The sequence below is a fragment of the Triturus cristatus genome, chromosome 5_2 (assembly GCF_964204655.1).
Source record: "Triturus cristatus chromosome 5_2, aTriCri1.1, whole genome shotgun sequence".
NCBI lineage: Eukaryota > Metazoa > Chordata > Amphibia > Caudata > Salamandridae > Triturus > Triturus cristatus.
In genome coordinates this window covers 18,602,127-18,623,929 of record NC_140588.1, presented here as the reverse complement: position 1 = coordinate 18,623,929, position 21,803 = coordinate 18,602,127, and the positions used below count along the sequence as shown (strand labels likewise).

Genomic DNA, 21,803 nt, shown 5'->3' with positions numbered 1-21,803 from the left:
CGTTCCCTCCTGTTCCATTCGTAATGCCTCAGTGGGACTTGAACCTTGTTCTCACTTTTCTGATGTGCGCTCCCTTTGAGCCCCTTCACAACTGTCCCATTCGTCTACTGACTCTGAAAACTGCCTTCCTGGTGGCTATCACCTCCGCTAGGCGGGTGAGTGAGCTCCAGGCTCTGTCAGCTAAGCCTCCCTTCCTTTCGGTTCATCCGGATAAGGTTGTCCTCCGGACACGTCCCTCTTTTCTTCCTAAAGTCGTGACTCCCTTTCACATCGGGCAATCTGTCACGTTGCCCACCTTCTTTCCGCCTCCGCATTCTTCAAAAGATGAAGAGAGGCTCCACCGTCTGGACCCAAAACGTGCGCTGTCATTTTATTTGGACCGCACAACACAGTTCCGGGTGGACGACCAACTTTTTGTTGGATATGTAGCTGCGAAGAAGGGTAAAGCTGTGCACAAGCGCACCATCTCGCGATGGGTCGTGTTGTGTATTAAACTCTGCTATTCCTTGGCGAAAAAGGTCCCTCCTGTTGGGCTTCGAGCCCATTCCACCCGGGCCACAGCGGCGACAACTGCCCTGGGACGGGGAGTCCCCTTGCAGGACATCTGTCAGGCGGCGACGTGGGCTTCACTGCACACGTTCGCCAAGCACTATTGCCTGGACAGCCAAGTCCGGAGAGATGGCCACTTTGGCCGTTCTGTTCTCCAGGACTTTCTGGTGTGATCTTGGTTCGCAGGCCCACCTCCGGGGTTGGTATTGCTGGGGTATCTATTCTAAGGTGAGGAATCTGACTAACGTGTTTCTTTCAGATGAACAAGTTACTTACCTTCGGTAACGATGTATCTGTAAGAAACATTAGTTAGTTAGATTCCTCACCGACTCGCCCAGCCTCCCCGTTCTGCAAACCCACATTTAGGGTTAAGGTTCTCCCTTTCAGGGCCCTAGACTTTGTGGCACCAGTGTCGGTCTCTTGCATGGCTCAGCGTCCCTGGCGCGGTAAGCTATGTATAAGAACTGACGTCAGCGCGCGAGGGCGGCGTCTTAAGTACTCCGACGACGTCATTCCGGCACACGACGCCGACGACGGAAGCGGAGCCGCAGACCACGACTACCGACGCGCAAGGGGTATTGCTACAAAAACCTTTCCGGATCCAGCCTGACGCCTGGGGATATTCTAAGGTGAGGAATCTAACTAACTAATGTTTCTTACAGATACATCGTTACCGAAGGCAAGTAACTTCTTCATCTGTAAGAAATATTAGTTAGTTATAGATTCCTTACCGCCCCACCCATCCTCCCCGTTCTGGGAACTGATTTCTAGGATTAAGGACATCCTTTCAGGGCCCTTGTTTTGAGCACCAGTGGTCAGTGTCTTTCATGGGTCTGCGTTTCTGGCGCAGAAATGCATGTACAGAACTGACGCCAGCGCGCGAGGGCGGCATCTAAGAAGCTGCCGCGATGTCATTCCGGCGACCGCGACGACGAACGCGGAGCCGACCGGCGCTACCTTTCGACGGCAGAGGTACTGCTGACACAAAATCCTTCCGAATCGAGTATGTCGCCTGGGGGTAATTCTGAGGTAGGGAATCTATAACTAACTAATGTTTCTTCCAGATATATTGTTACTGAAGGTAAGTAACTTGTGCTTTAGGAACTTTTGGCCAAAGGGCCATTGAAAGGGTTCCAGCCTTGGAATTAGGATCTAGGTGTTACTCCCTCCACTTCCTCGTGCTGAAGAAGGACTGAGGCCTTTGTCCTATTTTAGATCTTCGCTTTCTGAACAATTTCAGTAGAAGGATAAATTTAAGAACCCAGGAGACTGGATGGTGACATTCGATCTGTAGGACGCTTATTTTCACATCCACTTCTTGCAGGCCCATAGGCACTGCCTGCAGTTCAAGATGGGACTGGATTTCTTTCAGTTTCCATTCCTCATTTTTGGCTTTTTTTAGTGCCCCTCAGGTGTTCATGAAAGTGATGACGGTGGTTTTATCACACTTTAGGACGTCAGGGATCCAGTCTACCCCCTATATTAGTCAGCCACTTTTTATATGACAGCGAACCTCCTTATATCATTGGATTTCACTATCAACATGCCAGTTCACAGACCCACCACCTTGGGAAGTACTTCTTTGATATCTATTCACACTGTGAGTATTCCAGAAGATCAAGTTACATACCTTTGTTAAGAATCTTTTTGGTGAATACACTGTCTAACCACAGATTCCTCCCCAAACCTTCTATCTCCTTGATCTGTGAATTGGACACTTTTCCTCCTGAAAAGCTCCCAGTCTAGAGAGCTGCAAACTGGTCGTACCAATCTGCCAATGCTAAGACTAGAAAGCAGCTGACATCAGCTTGCATGGGTAGCAATTTTATGTAGATCACTTCTGAGGCGGATGGATGTTGGCACAGAGCCACACTAAGCCACTTATTGACATGCAGGAGAACTGCTCATAAAGTTTCCGGATCCAGTCAGAGGTCTGGTGAATATTCACAAGGTAAGGAATTTGCAGTTATATATTGTATCCTCCAGAAAGATAGTCACTGAAGGTAAGTAACTTGTTTTTCTCACCTGAATATCCTCTAGTATTGTTCCTCCTTGAGATGCGGTCCCAACCTGCTCTGCCTCAAAGAGCAAAAAGACACCAAAGTCCCATTTCTTGCCCCAACTGAAGTACGATCCCACTGAGAGCCTTGGTTGACCTACCTGCTGAGCGCCCTCAGCCATGTTCGGTCCTTCTTGGGGATAAAACTTTCTTCATTGAAACTTGTCCAAGGCTGTAAATGTTTTACTAAACGTCCTGAATATTTATTGAGGGAGTCACTGAAAAGTCAGGTCTGAGCTATCCTGACTCCATTTCAGATCCTCTAGGCTCAGTTTGATGAGAAGGGAATGATATATCTCGGTCAACATTTTATCCATTCCCTTCTGTATGGCTCTAGAGCCAAAGCTTCTCGCCTGAACATTTGGCGGTTGCATTACCAACCTCCAAACCAATATTGCAGTGTGCTGGGTGTGTCTCGCCTAAAAACCACAGGCTTTAATGTGTTCTGCAACTGCAGAAAGCAGATATCTGTCACGGACCCACATTACTTCTGTCTTTGCTCTCTTGGATCCAAGAATGATTTGAACACATGCATCAGAATACTCCCTGAGACTTCTAACTCTTGGCCCCAGGTATCTTTCTGGTTCATCATGCCAGTTGTCACATACTAGCTTTCTAGAGGAATCTTTGCCTCAATGGGCTCAATGCTGAGAGTGGCTCATGGACAAACCATTCTTTTGTTGTAAATCCTTTAAGATCAACACAATAGCAATCAATACATAACAAAAATAAAATATATTTTCATTAAAATCTAAAAGTAAATAACACTGACAACATCCGTGTGTCAGACAAGGTGACCTGGGATTTTTAATTTTAGATAAAGGACTCCAACTTGAGGAGCAGCAAGCCATTCTGTCTACCTCACCCTGAACTCACAATGATTACTGATGCATTGACTTTGGGCTAGCGTTGTCACCTTGTTAAGGTGGAGATCGTAGGCCACTGGTCATTGTTGGAGCAGAGGCATCACATCAGCCTTTGGGGTCTGGTATTCAAGGCCATTCTGTCCTCTGTCAAAGGCAGCCTTGTGCAAGTTCTGATGAACAACACTCCTGCCATGCGATACTGCGACAAGCAGGGCGGTGTTGGGTCACAGGTGCTTTGCCTGGAAGTGCTGAGACACTGGCTGGACTTCCAGGGGTTCTCTCCCACAACCACCTGTCTGGTTCCCTTAACACCAGGGCTTACTAGCTCAGCAGGTACCATCTAACTGACCATGAGTGGCGTCACCACCCAGAGGAAGTTCAGAGGGTCTTCTCCCAGTGAGGTGTTTTTTGGGTAGATCTTTTTGCTGCTGCAGAGGACACTCATATCGAACATTTTGCACTCTTGAGCGTCTGCCTCAATGCTTCCTGCGAGACTTGTTCCGGCCATCATGGTACTCCTGTCTCTTCTATGTTTTTCCATGACTGCTGCTACTTTCCGGAGTACTGAAGGTCAGGTGAGATGGGGATCAGAATATTCTGACAGCCCTGGACTGAATTTGGAGAGTGTGGTACTCCAAGCTCCTGGGCCTGAACACTTACCGTCTGCTTAATCTATATCTGTGGGGGATTTGCTGTTCCTGCAACAGGAACAGTTTTTAATTCAAATCTCAAAAATCTACATCTACTTGCGTCGAGATTGAGTGGAGCCAGACGATTGGTTTGACCTACCCATGGTGGTAGTAGAAGTTACCTTTGTGGCACACCATCCATTTACGAAGTTGATCTACTCTGGATGTTGGACAACGTTTGTGTCCTGGTGTGAAAGTGGTTGGTTCAGTATATTGCAGGCTAAGCTTTCTAATGTGCTTCTATTTGTCCCGTCTTTGTCCCATCAAGGCCTTGCCACGGGCATTGTCCAAGGTTATTTATCGTCCCTCAGACATTTTACCTTTGGCTGATCATCCCACCAGTTGTGGTGCTTTTTTGAAACAGCATAAATATACGTTTCCTTGTGCACTGCTTCTTATGCTACAGTAGGACCTTAATGTGGTTCTTACCTTATTAATGTGTGTGTACTTTTAGCCTGCACATTACTGATCATAGAGGCTTCTGACCTTTAAGATTGTCTTCCTTATGGCAGTACTTATACACACCGTATCAGTGACAGGTGCTTGTCATTCCCACCATCATATACTACCTTATTTCTGGACAGGTTGGTGGTTTATACTCAGGCACCCTTTCGACCGAAGATGATGTGCCTTCCCATTTACCACAGTCTGTTAGGCTGCCCATTTTTTCTCTCCATCACATCCCTTAAGGAGGAAGAGAGGCTTCATTGGGTAGACCCAATGAGCACTCTCAACTTTACTTCAGCCGAACTGAGGAGCACCAACTGTTTATGCGGTTTTCAAGTGCCATGAAGGGGAAGACGGTTCAAAAAGGGGACTTAGCGAGTTGTATTGTTTTCTGCATAGATATGTGCTAAGTTTTGGCCAAGAAGCAGCCTCATAAAGGCCTTTTTACCAGGACTATGGCCAACAGTGTACCAGTGCCAGACATCTGCCAAGTGGCTACATTGGTGTCCATCCACAACTTCACCAGACATTACTACCTTGAATCGCTGTTGAAGACACGCATATATATATATATATATATTTCCACACCTCTGCTCCGTTCAAGGGGCCCCTGGCGCTTCTTTATCCGGTGCGATGCTGAGGCAGAGCTGTGCCATCATAAATCATCCAACGGTTCCCTGGCAGGAAACCAATTAGCACGCACTCACAGTTTGTTTAGATCTGAAAGAAACACGTTAGTTAGATTCCTCACCTTAGAATATCCCCAGGCGTCAGACTGGATCCGGAAGATTTTTCGTCAGCAATACCCCTTGCGCGTCGCTAGGCGTCGTCTGCGGCTCCGCGTCCGTCGTCGGCGTCGTGCGCCGGAATGACGTCGTCGGAGTACTTAGACGCCGCCCTCGCGCGCTGACGTCAGTTCTTCTTTTTTCCACGCCAGTAAGCGCAGATCCGGGAGAGCTACCCCTTTAGTCAATTTTTGACTAACTTTTTGATCCTTTTTGATCCTGTCAATCGACTCCGGTGCCGGTAGGATGCCTGGTTTTAAAGCCTGTGCTGACTGTAACCGCCTGATGTCGGTTACGGACCATCACCGCCGGTGCCTGTACTGCTTGGGCCTCGACCACGACGCGGAGTCGTGCTCGGACTGTAAGGCCCTGACCTCGAAGGCTAGACGGGAGCGGTCCCGTAAGCTTCTCGAGATTCGCCACGCGGCTCCGCGCGCCTCTCGATCCCGGTCCAGGAGGAGGTCCAAGGATCGGTCGCGGAGCCGCAGCCGACGTCACCATCGGTCGTCGGGATCCAAGTCTTCGGGTAAGTCGAAGCATTCCAAGAAGTCCAAGAGGCGACATCGCTCTTCGGACTCCCCTCGCCGGTCGCGCGACTCGGCCGAGGGTCAGGGTGGTTCCACCCCCGCGGCTCCGGCGGAGCCGCAGGCGCCGCGCACGTCCCCATACCCTCCGGTCCCTGGGACTAACGCGACGCCGGCGGAAGTCAGTGCCTTCCTCTCGGCCATGAGGAACCTGGCTCCGCCGTCGGCGCCCGCTGGTGCGCCTTCGGGCCCCGCGGACCCGACTGGGCTGCCTTGCCTGCCGGTGGCTCTGGCCCCGGCGCCGTTGACGGCTCCGGCCTCGACGCCGCAAGCGCCCGAGGGACCCGTTCTCGAGTCCCTGTCGACGCCGGTCGACCTCGTCACGCCTCCTCCGCCGGCGTCGACACCGGTACCACCCCCGACGCCGACGTCCACTCCGCTCGACGTCGTGCCCCAGTTCAGTCCCGCTCCGGGCCCGGCGCCGGTCCGGCGTCGATGGACGCCGAGATCGACGCCGCTAGAGACACATTTTGTCTACCGCCCGGCTCCGTTACTTTCTCCTCTACACCAGGAGTCGGATGATGGGGACTACTGGGAGGGATCCGAGGATCCTATGGCCGCTCAGGCCCAACTGTCCCAGGACTGGGCAGATGAACTGGGGGAGGCCAGTGGTCTGGATACCTCGCCAGACACTGGATTCATCTGTCCTCCGACTGTGGCTTCGGAGGAGGGTGCTGCTTTCTCCGTGGTGCTACGCAAGGCGGCCGCAGCCCTTGGGCTCGAGCTCCCTGCCGTGGCTGTGAGGACGAACGTCCTCACTGAGGTGCTTCAGTCTGCAGCAAGCTCCACTGAGCCTCTGCTGCCGTTCAATGAGGCCCTCACTGACGTTCTACAGGGCACCTGGTCCCAGCCCTCCACAGTTCCTCCTGTGGACAGGAACGTCGCCAGGCGCCACCGCCCTGCTCCGGGCGACCCCAGTTTTCTGTCCCAACACCCTACCCCTGAGAGCCTGGTTATCCAGGCCTCCACCTCCCAATCCTCTTTCCCGACTGCCCCGCCGGACCGGGATTCCAAGAGACTAGAGCAGTTTGGCAAGAAGCTGTTCTCTTCCCTTAGTTTGGGCATGCGGTCTTTGACCACCGCTTGTCTCTTAGACCGTTATTCCCACTCTCTGTGGGATGCGGTGGAGGACGCGCTGCCCCTGTGTCCGGAGGAGGTCCGGACACGACATACCCAGGCTCTGGCCGATGGGAGGGATGCCGCGCGACATGCTATAAGATGTGGGCTTGACACCACGGACTCGCTGGGTAGGGCCATTTCTACCTCAGTGGCGCTTCGACGTCACGCCTGGCTGCGGTCCACGTCATTTTCGGGTGATGTCCAGAGCTCTCTCATGGACATGCCCTTTGATGGCACTCGCCTTTTTGGCGAGAAAGCGGACAGTGCGCTGAATCGCTTTAAGGACTCCCGGGCTACGGCCAAGTCCTTGGGCCTTTCGGCCCCGCGGTCGCAAACTTCCGCCTTTCGTGGCCAAGGAAGGGGTGCCTCCTCACGTACGCCTAGCCACCAGCCGCAGAACCAACCTGCGCACGGTCGCGGACGTGGTTTCCGCCGAGGCGGTTCTGGAGGGCGACGAGGTCAGTCCACATCCACCCCGGCAGCATCCGCCTCAAAACCTTCCTAGTCCGAGCTTTCAGGCCCATTCCACGCCAGTGGGCGGCAGAGTTCGCCATCACCTGCTCCACTGGCGGTCCATCACATCGGACAGGTGGGTGCTGCAAATCGTCCGAAGGGGCTACTCCCTCCCCTTCGAGACGACCCCTCCAGCCATGCCACCGCAGCACCACGGTATCTCGGGGGATCATTTGAATCTTCTCCACGAGAAAGTTTCGGCCCTCTTGGCCAAGGGGGCCGTCGAGCGCGTTCCGAGTCCAGAAGTAGGTTGTGGTTGTTATTCCCACTACTTTCTGGTTCCCAAGAAGGGCGAAGGGGGCCTACGCCCTATCTTGGACCTCCGGAACGTCAATGCCTTCCTCCGGAAGGAAAGGTTCAAGATGTTGACTTTGGCTCAGGTTCTAGCTGCCCTAGACCCCGGAGACTGGATGGTAGCGATGGACTTGCAGGACGCATATTTCCACATCCCCGTCCTGCCGGCCCACCGGTGTTACCTGCGGTTCACGGTGGGCCAAGAGCACTTTCAGTTTACCGTGCTCCCCTTCGGCCTCACCAGTGCCCCTCGGGTGTTCACGAAAGTGATGGTCGCAGCTCATCTGCGCAGATCAGGGGTTCCAGTCTTCCCCTATCTCGTCGACTGGTTGTTGAAGGCGGGCTCGCCCCAGGCAGTCGTCTCCCACCTCCAGACTACGGCGGATCTCCTGCATTTGCTGGGGTTTTCCATCAACGTGCCGAAGTCACACCTCTCAGAAGCTCCTCTTCATCGGAGCGGTTCTCGATTCGGCGCAGTTCCGGGTCTATCCACCGGAACAGCGGGTCCGGGATATACAGGCCCTGATTCCCATCTTTCGGCCTCTATCCTGGGTTTCGGTCAGGCTAGTGTTGCGGCTTCTGGGGCTGATGGCCTCCTGCATCCTACTAGTGCATCACGCCAGGAGGCGCATGCGGGCTCTGCAGTGGGACCTGAAGTTTCAGTGGGCCCAGCATCACGGCAACCTGTCCGACCATGTCTTGATCTCGGAGGGCACTGCACAGCAGTTGCAGTGGTGGCTCACGGACCGCGACTGGGTCATGGGCAGAAGCCTCTCCCTTCCCCAACCGGAGCATGTCGTAGTGACGGATGCGTCCCTCCTGGGATGGGGTGGCCATATGGGAGTGGCGGAGATCAGAGGCCTCTGGTCACCGGCGGAGTCTCGTCTCCACATCAACCTGTTGGAGTTGAGAGCGATCCGACATGCACTGAAAGCCTTCCTTCCCTCTGTCCGGGGAAGTGTCGTGCAGGTGTTCACGGACAACACCACCGCCATGTGGTATTGCAACAAACAGGGCGGGGTGGGGTTGTGGACCCTTTGTCAGGAGGCCCTGCGCCTCTGGACGTGGCTGGAACACCAGGGCGTCACCCTGGTGGTTCAACATCTGGCGGGCTCTCTGAACGCCAGAGCAGACGAACTCAGCCGCCGGTGCATGATGGATCACGAATGGCGTCTGAACTCCGAAGTGGCGCAAGGTCTCTTTCAGCAGTGGGGAGAGCCTTGGTTAGATCTATTCGCCACCGAAGAGAACGCGCAATGTCAGCAGTTCTGCGCGTTGGAATTTCCAAGGCGGCACTCGCTCGGCGACGCTTTTCATCACGAGTGGAGTTGCGGTCTGTTGTACGCCTTTCCGCCTATACCACTTCTGCCCAGAGTGCTGAAGAGGATCAGGCACGACCGGGCCCAAGTCATCTTGGTGGCTCCGGATTGGGCACGAAGGTACTGGTATCCCGAGCTACTCAGTATGTTGACCGATCCTCCGATACGTCTGCCCCTTCGGGAGGATCTTCTGTCGCAGCAGCAGGGGACGGTCCTCCACCCGAACCTGTCCAGCCTCCACCTCCATGCGTGGAGATTGAGCGGCGGCAAGTTGATGCCATTTGACTTGCCTCCTGAAGTCTGTGATATCATTCTGGCAGCCAGGCGTCCCTCCACAAAGTCGGTATACGCCTGCCGGTGGAACAAATTTGTGGCATGGTGCACAGCAAAGGCTGTGGATCCCCTTTCCGCCCCTCTTTCTGAGGTTCTCCTCTTTCTTCTTTCTTTGGCCCGGCAGGGCTCTGCCCTGGGCACCCTGAAAGGTTATCTTGCTGCCATCTCTGCCTTCTTGCGGCTTCCTGATCAGCCTTCTCTTTTCAAGTCCCCTGTGGTTACACGCTTTCTAAAAGGCATTACTCACACGTTCCCTCCTGTCCCTTTTGTAATGCCTCAGTGGGACTTGAATCTTGTTCTCACATTTCTAATGTGCGCTCCCTTTGAGCCTCTTCATAATTGTCCTCTTCGTCTGCTGACGCTGAAGACTGCTTTTCTGGTAGCCATCACCTCGGCTAGACGGGTGCGTGAGCTCCAGGCTTTATCTTCAAAGCCTCCTTTTCTGTCTGTTCATCCGGACAAGGTTGTCCTTCGGCCTCGTCCCTCCTTTCTTCCTAAAGTGGTGACTCCATTTCATCTTGGGCAGTCTGTCACCTTGCCCACCTTCTTTCCGCCTCCGCATCCTTCCAAAGAGGAAGAGAGGCTCCACCGTCTGGACCCAAAACGTGCGCTCTCCTTTTATTTGGACCGCACAAAGCAGTTCCGGGTGGACGACCAACTTTTTGTTGGATACGTGGGTGCTAAGAAGGGGAAAGCGGTGCACAAACGGGCCATCTCTCGGTGGGTCGTTTTGTGCATCAAAATTTGCTACTCCTTGGCAAAAAAGGACCCTCCTGTTGGGCTGCGCGCCCACTCCACTCGGGCCACAGCGGCTACTACTGCTTTGGGACGGGATGTCCCTTTGCAGGACATCTGTCAGGCTGCGACGTGGGCTTCGCTACACACGTTTTCCAGGCATTATTGCCTTGACAGCCAACGTTCTGTCCTCCAGGACTTTCTGGTGTGATCTTGGTTCGCAGACCCACCACCGGGGATGGTATTGCTTGGGTATCTATTCTAAGGTGAGGAATCTAACTAACGTGTTTCTTTCAGATGAACAAGTTACTTACCTTCGGTAACGATGTATCTGTAAGAAACATTAGTTAGTTAGATTCCTCACCGACCCACCCATCCTCCCCGTTCTGCGAACCGACATCTAGGGTTAAGGATATCCTTTTCAGGCCCCTAGATTTTCTTTTTGGCACCAGTGTCGGTCTTTGCATGACTCTGCGTTCCTGGCGCGGAAAGCTATGTACAAGAACTGACGTCAGCGCGCGAGGGCGGCGTCTAAGTACTCCGACGACGTCATTCCGGCGCACGACGCCGACGACGGACGCGGATCCGCAGACGACGCCTAGCGACGCGCAAGGGGTATTGCTGACGAAAAATCTTCCGGATCCAGTCTGACGCCTGGGGATATTCTAAGGTGAGGAATCTAACTAATGTTTCTTACAGATACATCGTTACCGAAGGTAAGTAACTTGTTCTTTAGATTCAGTACCAGTGGCATCAGGAAATAGTCAATGTAATTCGCTACCGGTTCCATAAGTGAACCTTTCGCAGACACGATTGGTCGGCCCGGTGGTTTCGTTGGGTTTTTATGTACTTTCGGTAGAAAATATATTGTCGCCATTTTGGGATGATCTGTGCTCAAGAATTTTCTTTCGTCGTCGTCGATTAGATTCAAAAGTTGCCACCTTTGGATTTCCTTGTCTAGATGTTCTTTGAATATTTGTGTAGGGTTCTTCTCCAATTTTCTGTAATATTCTTTATTCCTTAATTGAAGGTGCGCTTCCGTTACATAATCCACGGTGTTCATTATAACGATGTTTCCACCTTTATCCGCCATTTTGATCGTTATTGATTTATCTGCCATTAATTCTTTAAGAGCCATTCTTTCCTCTTGTTTTAGATTGTCTTGAAATTTTGTTCCTCTTATTTTATATATTTCCTGTACCACTGCTTCCTGGAAGATATCAATTCTGTTGCCTGGGGGCAATTGGGGGTAGAATCGTGAGGGGGCTTTTTTTCCACTTAATCCTGCTCCCATCTGTGGACATACCATAGATTCTTCCATGATATCCGTTTGTTCCGTTATATCCAAATTGACCAATGTCAGGAGCGCTGGCATGTCCGTTACTTTTAAAACGGGTTCTTCTGTATTGAGTAGCATTTTTTTCTTCCGTGTTTCAGTTGTTTTTGCCAATTCTAGATTTTCCTTGAAGATTTTTGCAAGTTTGATTTTTCGTATGTATTTATATATGTCAATCCGTGTTTGCGCTAAATCCATTGATTGGATCGGGCAGAAATTGATTCCATGTTTTAACAGTGAGATGTCGTTGTCAGATAGGGGGCGTTTTGAGAGATTCATTATGACTAGTTCTTCCTTGTCATCTGGGTCATCCGTCCAATTCATTTCGATGTCTTCTGGCGCATACTTCTGGTTTTGGTCCCTGTTTCTTTGGGTCCAGTTTTTCCTTTTTCCTCTTCTTGTTGGTTTTTTGGTGTTGATGCCGGTGTTCGGGGGGGTCCATCTGCGACCTCTTCCCCTTCCCCGTATGGTGCGAAATTGATTTTGGTTTTGTTCCCATGATCTTTGTTGAAGAACTAGTCTCATGTCCCCTAAAAAACTGTTTGTCGTTGGTTCTCCACTTGGTTCTCCGTCATTATCGCTCGCTCCTGTTGAGGTTAAAGATGTAACACTCGAAGAGCTGTGTGTCTCCATTGACCCTCTGCCCTGGCTTTTGAAAATATCAAATTTTTTGGCATATGTTTATATGCGTCCTTGCGCATAATCTTCTTTGTCCCTCTGAAATTTGGACTGCTTTCTCATCTTTACCACTTCCTCATGTTTTTCTACATACTTTTCTAGATACTCCTTTAGTTTGGTCATTTCACTGTTCATTTCCACAGAGGCTAGATCTTTTTCCAATTGAAGTAATTATTCTTTGATTTTCAATAATGCCACTTCGATATGTTTAATCAAAATCGATATTAAGCCTAACGAGGAATTTAGAACATAATCTCCCCATTCTTGTAATAATTCATTGCTTGCATCCTGTTGGCTAGGCATTAGTGATATTCTTAGTCCTCTCGGGACCCTCCGTACTTCCAGATATTTTTTCAGTGTGGTCAATTCCCACCATTTATTGATCTCCTTCTTGCTTAACCTCTCCCACGTTTTAAGTTTACTGCGAATGTCTGTTGTTTTGTTATCACTGTTTCTTTCCTTGGTGCTTGCACCCTGTAGCGGTGTTTCCTGATCAAAGAAGGAGTTTAGGCATTCGTGACGTTGAGCATCACGTTTCTCCATGTTACTTTAAGTTGTGTATATATATATATATATATATATATATATATATATATATATATATATATATATTCACTGAAAAAAACATAGGTTTCACACACGTTATAGTTAGGAATTATCATTTACAAAACCTTGCAAATTCACTTAAAAAACCATAGGTTTCACACATGTTATAGTTAGCTGTACATTTCACTCGTAAAAAACCAATGAAATTCCACGTTATAGTTCGATCAGGTAACTATAACTTGCGCGCCCACAATAAACTGCTGATGACGTCACATATTACATCACTCATGACATGGTCAGTGACATCACTCATGACATCAATGATGACATCTGAAATTACACATTGTGGATTGCGGTCGCGCAAGTTATAGTTACCTGATCTAACTATAACGTGGAATTTCATTGTTTTTTTACAAGTGAAATGTACAGCTAACTATAACATGTGTGAAACCTATGGTTTTTTAAGTGAATTTGCAAGGTTTTGTAAATGATAATTCCGAACTATAACGTGTGTGAAACCTATGGTTTTTTCAGTGAATTTGTACGGTTTTTTAAATGCTAAGTTATGTATTTATTTTTTATTTATTTTTCTGGTTTTTCACTATGCGCACACCCTGCGCGCACGGTGCGCTTCGCGCCCCGCGCGCGCGCTGTGGGCGCTTGGTGCGCATCGCGCACCGAGCGCCCACGTTGCGCAGTCCATGCAGAAAATGGCGGTCGACACTTCCTGATTTCGACCGATTCGAATGTTTACAGTCATGTAACCACCAATCAGAATTGAGCTCGCGCACGGCACCGTACGCGTACGGTAAGCTTACGGTAAGCGCACGGAGCGCGCTTACAGATATATATATTGATTTAAATGCTATTTTCTCAGGACCTACTGAACAGATTTACACCAGACCTACAAAAGGCACATCCTTGACCTGAGGACTACCTCTCTGCCAAATTTCAAGTAATTCTGTCCAGCCGTTCGGGCTGTAGCTCGGACTAAAGGTCCTATGGGAAAATGCATGGGGAAAACGCGTTTTGGGATCCCCCTTTTTTATCAGCCCCCGCTTGACGAATCCCCCGAGACTTTCAGGGTAGGAGCGGAGCGTAGCGCCCCATTAGTTTTGAAAATTTCGCGCGGATTCGTCGACCGGCGCCAAAGTTATTCCAAATAGAATGTTGCTGATTTCCTATTGAAACACGGTCCTAACTATAACTATCTACTACTGGCGACCGCCAGTAGATAATATACAGCTATATGTCATCACTTAAGTGGCGGAATGATGTCCCCACACAATTCAGTGGTGACACTTAACGGTGCCCTGGAGCATTTTCTGGAAATGTTCCCTGATCTAGTCTAGTGCTGACAGTTAGAGTACCCACTAGAGGGAGCATTACCAATGATAAGTAACTTGTTATCCATGAATCATAGTTTTCATACAACTTTCCTGTCCATACTGTGAGCCACAGTCTAGCTCCTTTTTTTAATCTCTCCGTAAAGCAACTTTCAGAGGCATTTTCACCATTCAGTGGAACTTTGTTGATGCCTGAGAGGAACATTGAAAGAATCCTTGCGCTGCTCTAGCAGGTGCCAAGACTGAGAACAGGAAATTGAAGCAAACTCTCAACTTTTTGCTTGAGTCTGGCTCCATGGGGAATTCATAAATTGAGAAATCTGTGGTCAGATAGAGTACCCACCAGAAAAAGCATGCAGAAGGTAAGTACTTAATCCACAGTCCATGGTGAACATGGCCATAAAGGTGCACACTCTACTGTCAGGCTACCTCAACCTACCTGACAGACCGTGTACGAATCTGTGGGTGCATGTATACCCCGCCACCTAGCCTAATGGTGCCCAACCTGAAGGTCAGGATATATTGTAGAGGTTTAGCATAACATATCTTTTGTCATAAGCATCAAAGCCAACAGTACTGGTGCCTCCAACTTCTTGTCCTCATTAAAGCTACTGAGTTTCGGACTATGGTTTGGCCATGAGAGAAATAATTTTCTTGGCCCACCCCCAATTCCCCTCTTAAAGACTTAACAGTGGCTGCTCCCTCATTTGACCCCATACCCTCCAAGAGCTTCCTACTTTCTAGAGAAGACAATTTCCAAGACAATAGTGTTGACATGCAGAGTAGATGCTACGGCCTTCATACCTGAGGGTATGATGTGCACTTTGTCCTTCTTTGCAAGGAACTCTTCCTTATGTTACTTTGAGGCATCCATCTTAATTTCCGTGTGCAGTTTAATCTGGTCTATCCATTAGTCCTTAGAGGCTGCAAAGGCCTGAAATTCTGAATCTATCTGGGGATGGGTTGGGCATTCATTATGGCCCATTTGTGCAGGTGGCACAGATAGGTCATTACAACCTGCCCAAATATCAATCCATAGTGCACCGAATGCGGACAATGTGACACAGATAGAAAATTAGAGGCATGTAACTGTGGCTGGTGATGATAGGCGAGAGAGAGGATAACATGAAGAAACTTCGGGAGGTTAAGAACATTACAGTGTTAGGACAATCTATTTTGAGCACATATTGCAGTTCTAAATTGCCTGTTTCTGGAAAATGTTGTTTCGCAAAATTTTTAAAAGTCTGTTTGTAGGTTTGGTTTGGCTACTGAGAATAAAACAGTGAAGAAAGTGAGCATAATACTCCTCTCCAGTCCTGACATTGAATCTTCCGACACAATGAGAATGGGGGAACTGGGTTGTAGAAGTTGGGTGATTTTAATCTGAATAAATAGAAAGCAGGTTCTACTCAAAGGAGAGCTTCAAGGCTGTGTAATCTCCAAATAGGCAGAAAGGAAGGGCGCAAACAGCAGACTAGATAGAAAAACACTAGACACATTCAAAAGATTAGCTATTTATCAAGACTCTGGTTGTATGTTTTTTTCTTTTTTTTTTTTTTTTCGAAATTGTGTGCAGTCAGCCGTCACAGTAAGTTTAAGAGGCAGGGTATTCCATAGTTTTGCACCTGCGATAATGGCTGAACACCCTCCTTGCTGAACTGTCCAAAACCTTGGAGAGAGCATGGAAAAGGAATTCGCAGATTTAGAGAGCTGATTGGTGTGTAGGTCTTAAAAATTCTTGAAAACTTTGTGGGCAAGAGCGAAAGGCCACTCTGTGAATGTGAGTAAGAGTCTTAAACAGAATCATCTTTACTATTGGAAGCCAGTTAAGGTCCTCCAATGTAGATGAGATGGAACAGTGTCTGTGAAGATGGTAGTAATCATCTAGCAGCCACATTTGGCACTAACTAAAGTTTGTATTTGAGTTTCTTGGGTTGGCCTGTCTAAAGCAAATTGGTGTATTCTGTCCTAGATGTTTAAAGGGCAGAGGTCAAACTTTTTCTAGCCTTAAAAGGCTGAAAAACTAACATCTTACACTGAGTTTTAAAAGACTGAAATAAGTGGAAATAACTGAAAGGATCTGACGTTTGAAAAAGGCTTATTCTCAAATTTGACACCCAAGTTCCTACCTACATCAGGTGGAGAGAGGGGAGGACCAAGTTCCGATGGCCACCAGGAGCCAATCCAATGTTTTTTCCAATTATCAGCAATTCAGTTTGGTCCGAATTTAGAGTTAGATTATTTTTATTCATTTTGATGCTGATATCGGGCATTTACCGAACCTCAGTTGGCTGACCTTATAATTATTTGTGAGAGAAAAGACAAATTACTTATCAACTACGTAAGATGTCACCTTAGATCTGAAGCTCTGGCCCACAGCTGTTAGAGGAGTCAAATAGATAATAAAAAGCATAGCGCTTAGAGATGACCCCTGCCGCACTCCACAATCCAGAGGAAATAGGTCCGAAGAGAAAGGAGGAAGATGTACTGATTGGAACCTTTTGGGAAGGAGATCCAGGTAAGCAGAAGCACCAATCCCTATATCCTCTAACCTCTGAATTAGGGTTGTGTAGGACATGGTGTTGAATGCTGCCACAAATCCTTCAAAATTAGGGCAGCAGTTCCTTCCTTTTCCATTGTGAGTTTGAGATGTTCGGATACTGTAAGAAAAGTGGATTCCGTTCTGTGGGCAGGGCGGAAGCCACATTTTAGCACATCCATATTTGATTAATTTCTATGTACTCTGATAATTGACAATTGATATGCATTTGCAGCATCGTCTTTGGAGCTGGAAGCAATAAGATAGGTTTGTAGTTCTCATGGATATTAGGATCTACATTGGCCTTTTGAGGATTGGGGTGACATAGGCTATTTTCTAGCTAGCAGGCAAAGAAACTGAGCAGATGGAGGAGTTCAGAATCTGACAGAGAATGGGACTGATCATGCCATTTCCTAGATTGAGAATAGAGGGAGTGGATGGATCTGAAGGTGAGCCATTTCTGGGTGTGTAATTAAGGAATAGTCTGTGAGGCCATGGTGATGTATCATGTATTGTATTCCTGTTACTTGTAATCTCTAGACTCTTTCATTGCTATCTCCTTCTTATCAACCTCCCGGTCCTTGTCAGAATATAATGGCTAATTTCTAAAAAGAGAACTGGCGAGGGAACGAACTGGGAAGGGAGGGGGGGTATGGTTCGGGGACAGGATTGGGAGGCGGGGGGGGGGGGGTCATCGCAAATGGTGCATCATTCATGGCATGCATGCTACTAAGTGTGTAGCATTGTCATTAAAAAACAAAAGAACCAACATCTGATGCTGCTAATTGGTCACTCAGTTCTTAACCATTTATAATGGGAGAGTCCACAGAATAGGAGTAACTCACTAAAAAAGATAACCTTATTATTTTTCCATGTATACATTTTCAAGCATGTTTTAGACTTTAGAAAATGAGATTTATAATTTTGTGTGATCAGGCACTCCTCCAAATAGGATACAATTATCGTTATTAGTCACCATCAGTTCATGTATACAGTGTGGTCTACAAGTGCTGATTAAGCAAATGCATATACTTCTTTTAAGACCTAAAAACATCCAGTTTATTTGTCAAGTGTTAAATTTGTTTTTTCTTGAATTTCATTTTTTTTCAGATATTTCTCTTGATTCTATTCATGTGCGTAACATTGTTGATTGCAAGTCTTCTTTGCCTTACCTTGCCAGGTATGTGTTTTTGTTTTTAATTATACTGAACTAGCACCACCTTGTATATTAATGAATTGGTTATTTTAAGTCATTTAAAAATAGAAATGCCTTAACGCACAATTGGTTGCATTAAAAAGTATGCATTAATGATTATACAATAAGGAAACTACCTTTTCATTGATCACATGCTTGTGAATGCACTATGTGAAACCAGATTTTATTAGCAAATTTAATTTCCAGGCCCCCAAACATACCTTACATTATTTAATTTGAGGTCTAAACCAGTGATTCTTAACCTGTAGTCTAGGGACCGTTGGGGTCCACAACCCCCTGCGCAGGGGGTCTGCAACTTCTTATAGCGTTAAATAATGTTAACATATTAATAAAGTGTACATAAATAAATAAGCAAAATTGAAAATGTTAAAACTTTAAGGAAATTGAAATTGGAGGCTAAAAATGAAGATGGTATCCTTGGATTCATTCATGGGAGCAGTGCAAGCGCTTCAAACATAATATAATATGTTTGATGGGGGGACCTCAATTAGATTTATAAAAGCTCAAACCTTCCCAATATATTTATATTTATATATATATATATATATATATATATATATATATTATATATATATATTATATATATATTATATATATATTATATATTTTATATAGTTGTGAATTAAGTAACAAGTGTGTTTGGTAAACGCCTGTGTCTGCGTTTCTGGTGCGGAAAGTCGTGTACAGAACTGACGTCAGCGCGCGAGGGCGGCGTCTAAGTAGCTGCCGTGATGTCATCCCGGCGACGACTAACGCGGAGCCGACCGACGCCACCTTCCGACAAGCAGAGGTACTGCTAACGAAAAATCTTTCCGGATCCAGTCTGACGCCTGGGGGTAAATCTAACGGAAGGAATCTATAACTAACAAATGTTTCTTACAGATATATCTGATAGAGACGTCTAGCCGTTGATCCCTTAGAATATACCCAGGCGTCAGACTGGATCCGGAAAACTTTCCGCAGCAGCACCTCTGCGTGCCGGGGGCGGCGCCGCACGGCTCCGCCCTGACGTCATCCACGGACTTGACGTCAGTGGAGCCATATATGCCCCTCCCAGCGCGCTGACGTCAGTTTTCTTCTTTTCCGCGTCCCAAGGCGGATTCTGGAAGACCAGCAGTTCCTGGTTTTTGGGCCTTTTCGACACCTCTGTGTCGCTGGAACAGTGTGCGATGCCTTCGGGTTTTAAGGCTTGTGAAGCCTGTGCGCGTCAGATGTCCGGCACTGACCCGCATCTCATCTGTATGTGGTGCCTCGGCGTGCACCACGACTCCAAAGAGTGCGACGCCTGTCAGAGGATGAAGCCCAAGTCCCTCAGAGAGTGTCGCATGAAACTGCTGGCCGCACGGCTGTCCGGTCCAGCATCTTTGCGTCGCCTCTCTCCCCCTCTGGATCGGGCTCCGTCCAGAGGTAGTTTCCGCGAACGTCGTTCGAGGGCAGGTAAGCACAAGCGACAAGCACGGAGGTCCTCCTCCCATTTGCGTACTGCCGGCGCCCACTCCTCTCGCTCTATGCCAGGTAAAGGCGCCCGGCAGTCACTTCCTCCATACCCTCCCTTTCCGTGGGTTGGAGCGACGTGTGCCCAAATGGAGGCTTATTCTATTGCACTCCAGTTGTACTTTGGGTCCCCACCTCTCCCTGGAGCGCCTACGGGTCCCAAAAAGGTGGAGGGCACTCATGTCGGGTCCTCGCCAGCGGATTCTTCCTCTGCACAAGCTGTGTGCATCGACTCCGGTTCCGGGGACGATAGGACCCCGACAGGTCACGGCCCAGTGGGTCCTCTCAGTCGCCCGTCTGGCCCACCCCATCAGTCTTCGCATAGCCAGCCCTGAGCGGCTTCCTGCGTCGACGTCGGAGGCGCCACCGGCCACGACGCCCGGCTTGAAGAAACGGGCACATTTTTCAGTGGGATCGACGTCGGACGGCGTCCGGGTCGAGTCCCTTCTGGAAGTCGTCGACCTCCAGACGACTTCAATCCGGCGATTGATGTCGGTGCCACCGTCCAAGCTTCCTCACAAGGTTGCTGCTCCTCCCGACTCCTCGGACATCGCTGCGATCTCCACACGTTGTTGATCGATGCCGGTGCCGGCAACAACGCCTCCTGGTCAGGAGGTTGACGCTTCTCTGGATTCCCCGCATCAGGGGCCCATGGTGCAAGTGCCTTGTGTTGCATGGCCTTCGGGTCAGTCTCCGGCTCCTCCACTTTTGTTGTCCAGTGGACAGCTTAGTCTTCAGCTGTCTCCTACCGATGGCTTATTATCGCCTAGCTGGATGGCAACTGAAGCTGGTGCTGCCTACGCACCTGCCATTCACAGGGCGGCTGCTATTCTTGGTTTTCAGCCTCCTGTGGCCCCCCTGCTGTCTGAACCCTTACTAGATCTGCTCCATATGGAGCCTATTGAGGTGGAGCCTTTGATGCCATTTGGCAGCTCTTTATTTGACATTTTGCTGGGCACATGGGCGAGGCCCTCTTCTGGCGACCCTGTTGATCGCGCTAGTGCCCTTAGGCACCGTCCTGCTCCGGGGGATCCACTCTGCCTGTCTACTCACCCTATGACTCAGGGACTCGTTGTTCAGGCGGCCTTTGACTTATTCTTCATCCGCCTTGCCATTATTACCTCCCACTAGGGAGTCTAGGTGGCTGGGTGCGTGTGCTCACCAACTTTTCGCTTCTACCAGTGCGGGTCTCAGCGCCTTGAATAATGTGTGTGTGTTCACGCGTTCATCCTCGACCCTTTGGGACCTGGTAGAGACCCTTCTCCCTTCTATTCCAGAGGAGCTGCGGTCACAGTTGCTTCGGCTTCTGCTTGATGGCAGAGGAATGGCGCAATTTTCACTCTGTTCTTCCCTTGATGCCACTGATTCTGTGGGACGAGCTCTTGCTCGATCTGTGGCTTTGCGCCGCCATGCATGGCAGCGCGACAGTCGTTTCCCGGATAATGTTCGGGATGCCCTCAGAGATCTACCATTTAATTGTGTGGACCTTTTTGATCTCCACGCGGATTCAGCAGTCTCCCAGCTCCTGTCCGGGTTGCCATGACTTTTGCACTGTTCTGTGCCTTATTTTCCTACACCTCTATCACAAACGTGTTTAGTAGGTTCCCCGTTTGCTCGGCTTTCTCTGATTTGTTAGATTTCAGCCGTATGGCTGGTTTACTCTTCGATTGCTGTCCACGGCTGTTCAGCCTTCTCTGATTTGTTATATTTTCAGTCGTATGCCTGGTTTAATCTTCTGTTCAGTCCTCTGACTGTGTGTTTTGCCCAAGAGGATCCCCTTATCAGGGGTTGACACTTACCCTATGTGGGGTATATGCTGGTGCTGGGCGACTGCCTTGCCATGCTCCTAGGGAGTGTTCCTCGCGGACATCCTTCGGGGATTTCCTCCCTGTCTTTTGTCCTGCGAACCTTTTATTAGCTTCACCCTGTCGCACTTGGGGTGCCTTTGGTCCCTCTTGTCTGTAGTGCTTCTGTCCTTGTTTTTGCGGCTCACACCATCTCTGCCGCTGTGTGGCAATGTTTAGTACTATTAGTACAAACTTGGGCACGAAGCCCATATTGGGCTCGTCCTCCAAGGTACTAGCTTGGCATTTATATCTCTGCTGTATGTGGCCTCTTTTCTCACCACTTCTCCTACAGCGTTTTTTTCCACATTCCCTGCTGCCCCGCACAGGTATTTCCACACTTCTTCTTGGATCATACTGTGATATTTCATAGGGCGTATTTCTGCAGAATACTTGCTTCTTGTGGTCCGGGGCACTTACATTGATCCTGACTGTTTCCGCTGTCGTGCCTCTAGCTTGTAGGGGACTGTGGTTCTTCCCGAGCATGGAGGGGATGTTGCTCTTTCCTTCAT

General features: G+C 48.9%; 1 protein-coding gene across 1 annotated transcript in view; it reads left to right on the top strand.

Moving 5' to 3' along the window:
- The window catches only part of MARCHF6 (membrane associated ring-CH-type finger 6), a 1,340,093-nt gene that overhangs the window by 930,338 nt on the left and 387,952 nt on the right, over positions 1–21,803 (top strand). Inside the window, exon 20 of the mRNA XM_085606770.1 lies at positions 17,848–17,917. Within this exon, the coding sequence (XP_085462896.1) occupies positions 17,848–17,917 (70 nt within the window). The remainder of the gene's footprint in view (positions 1–17,847; positions 17,918–21,803) is intronic.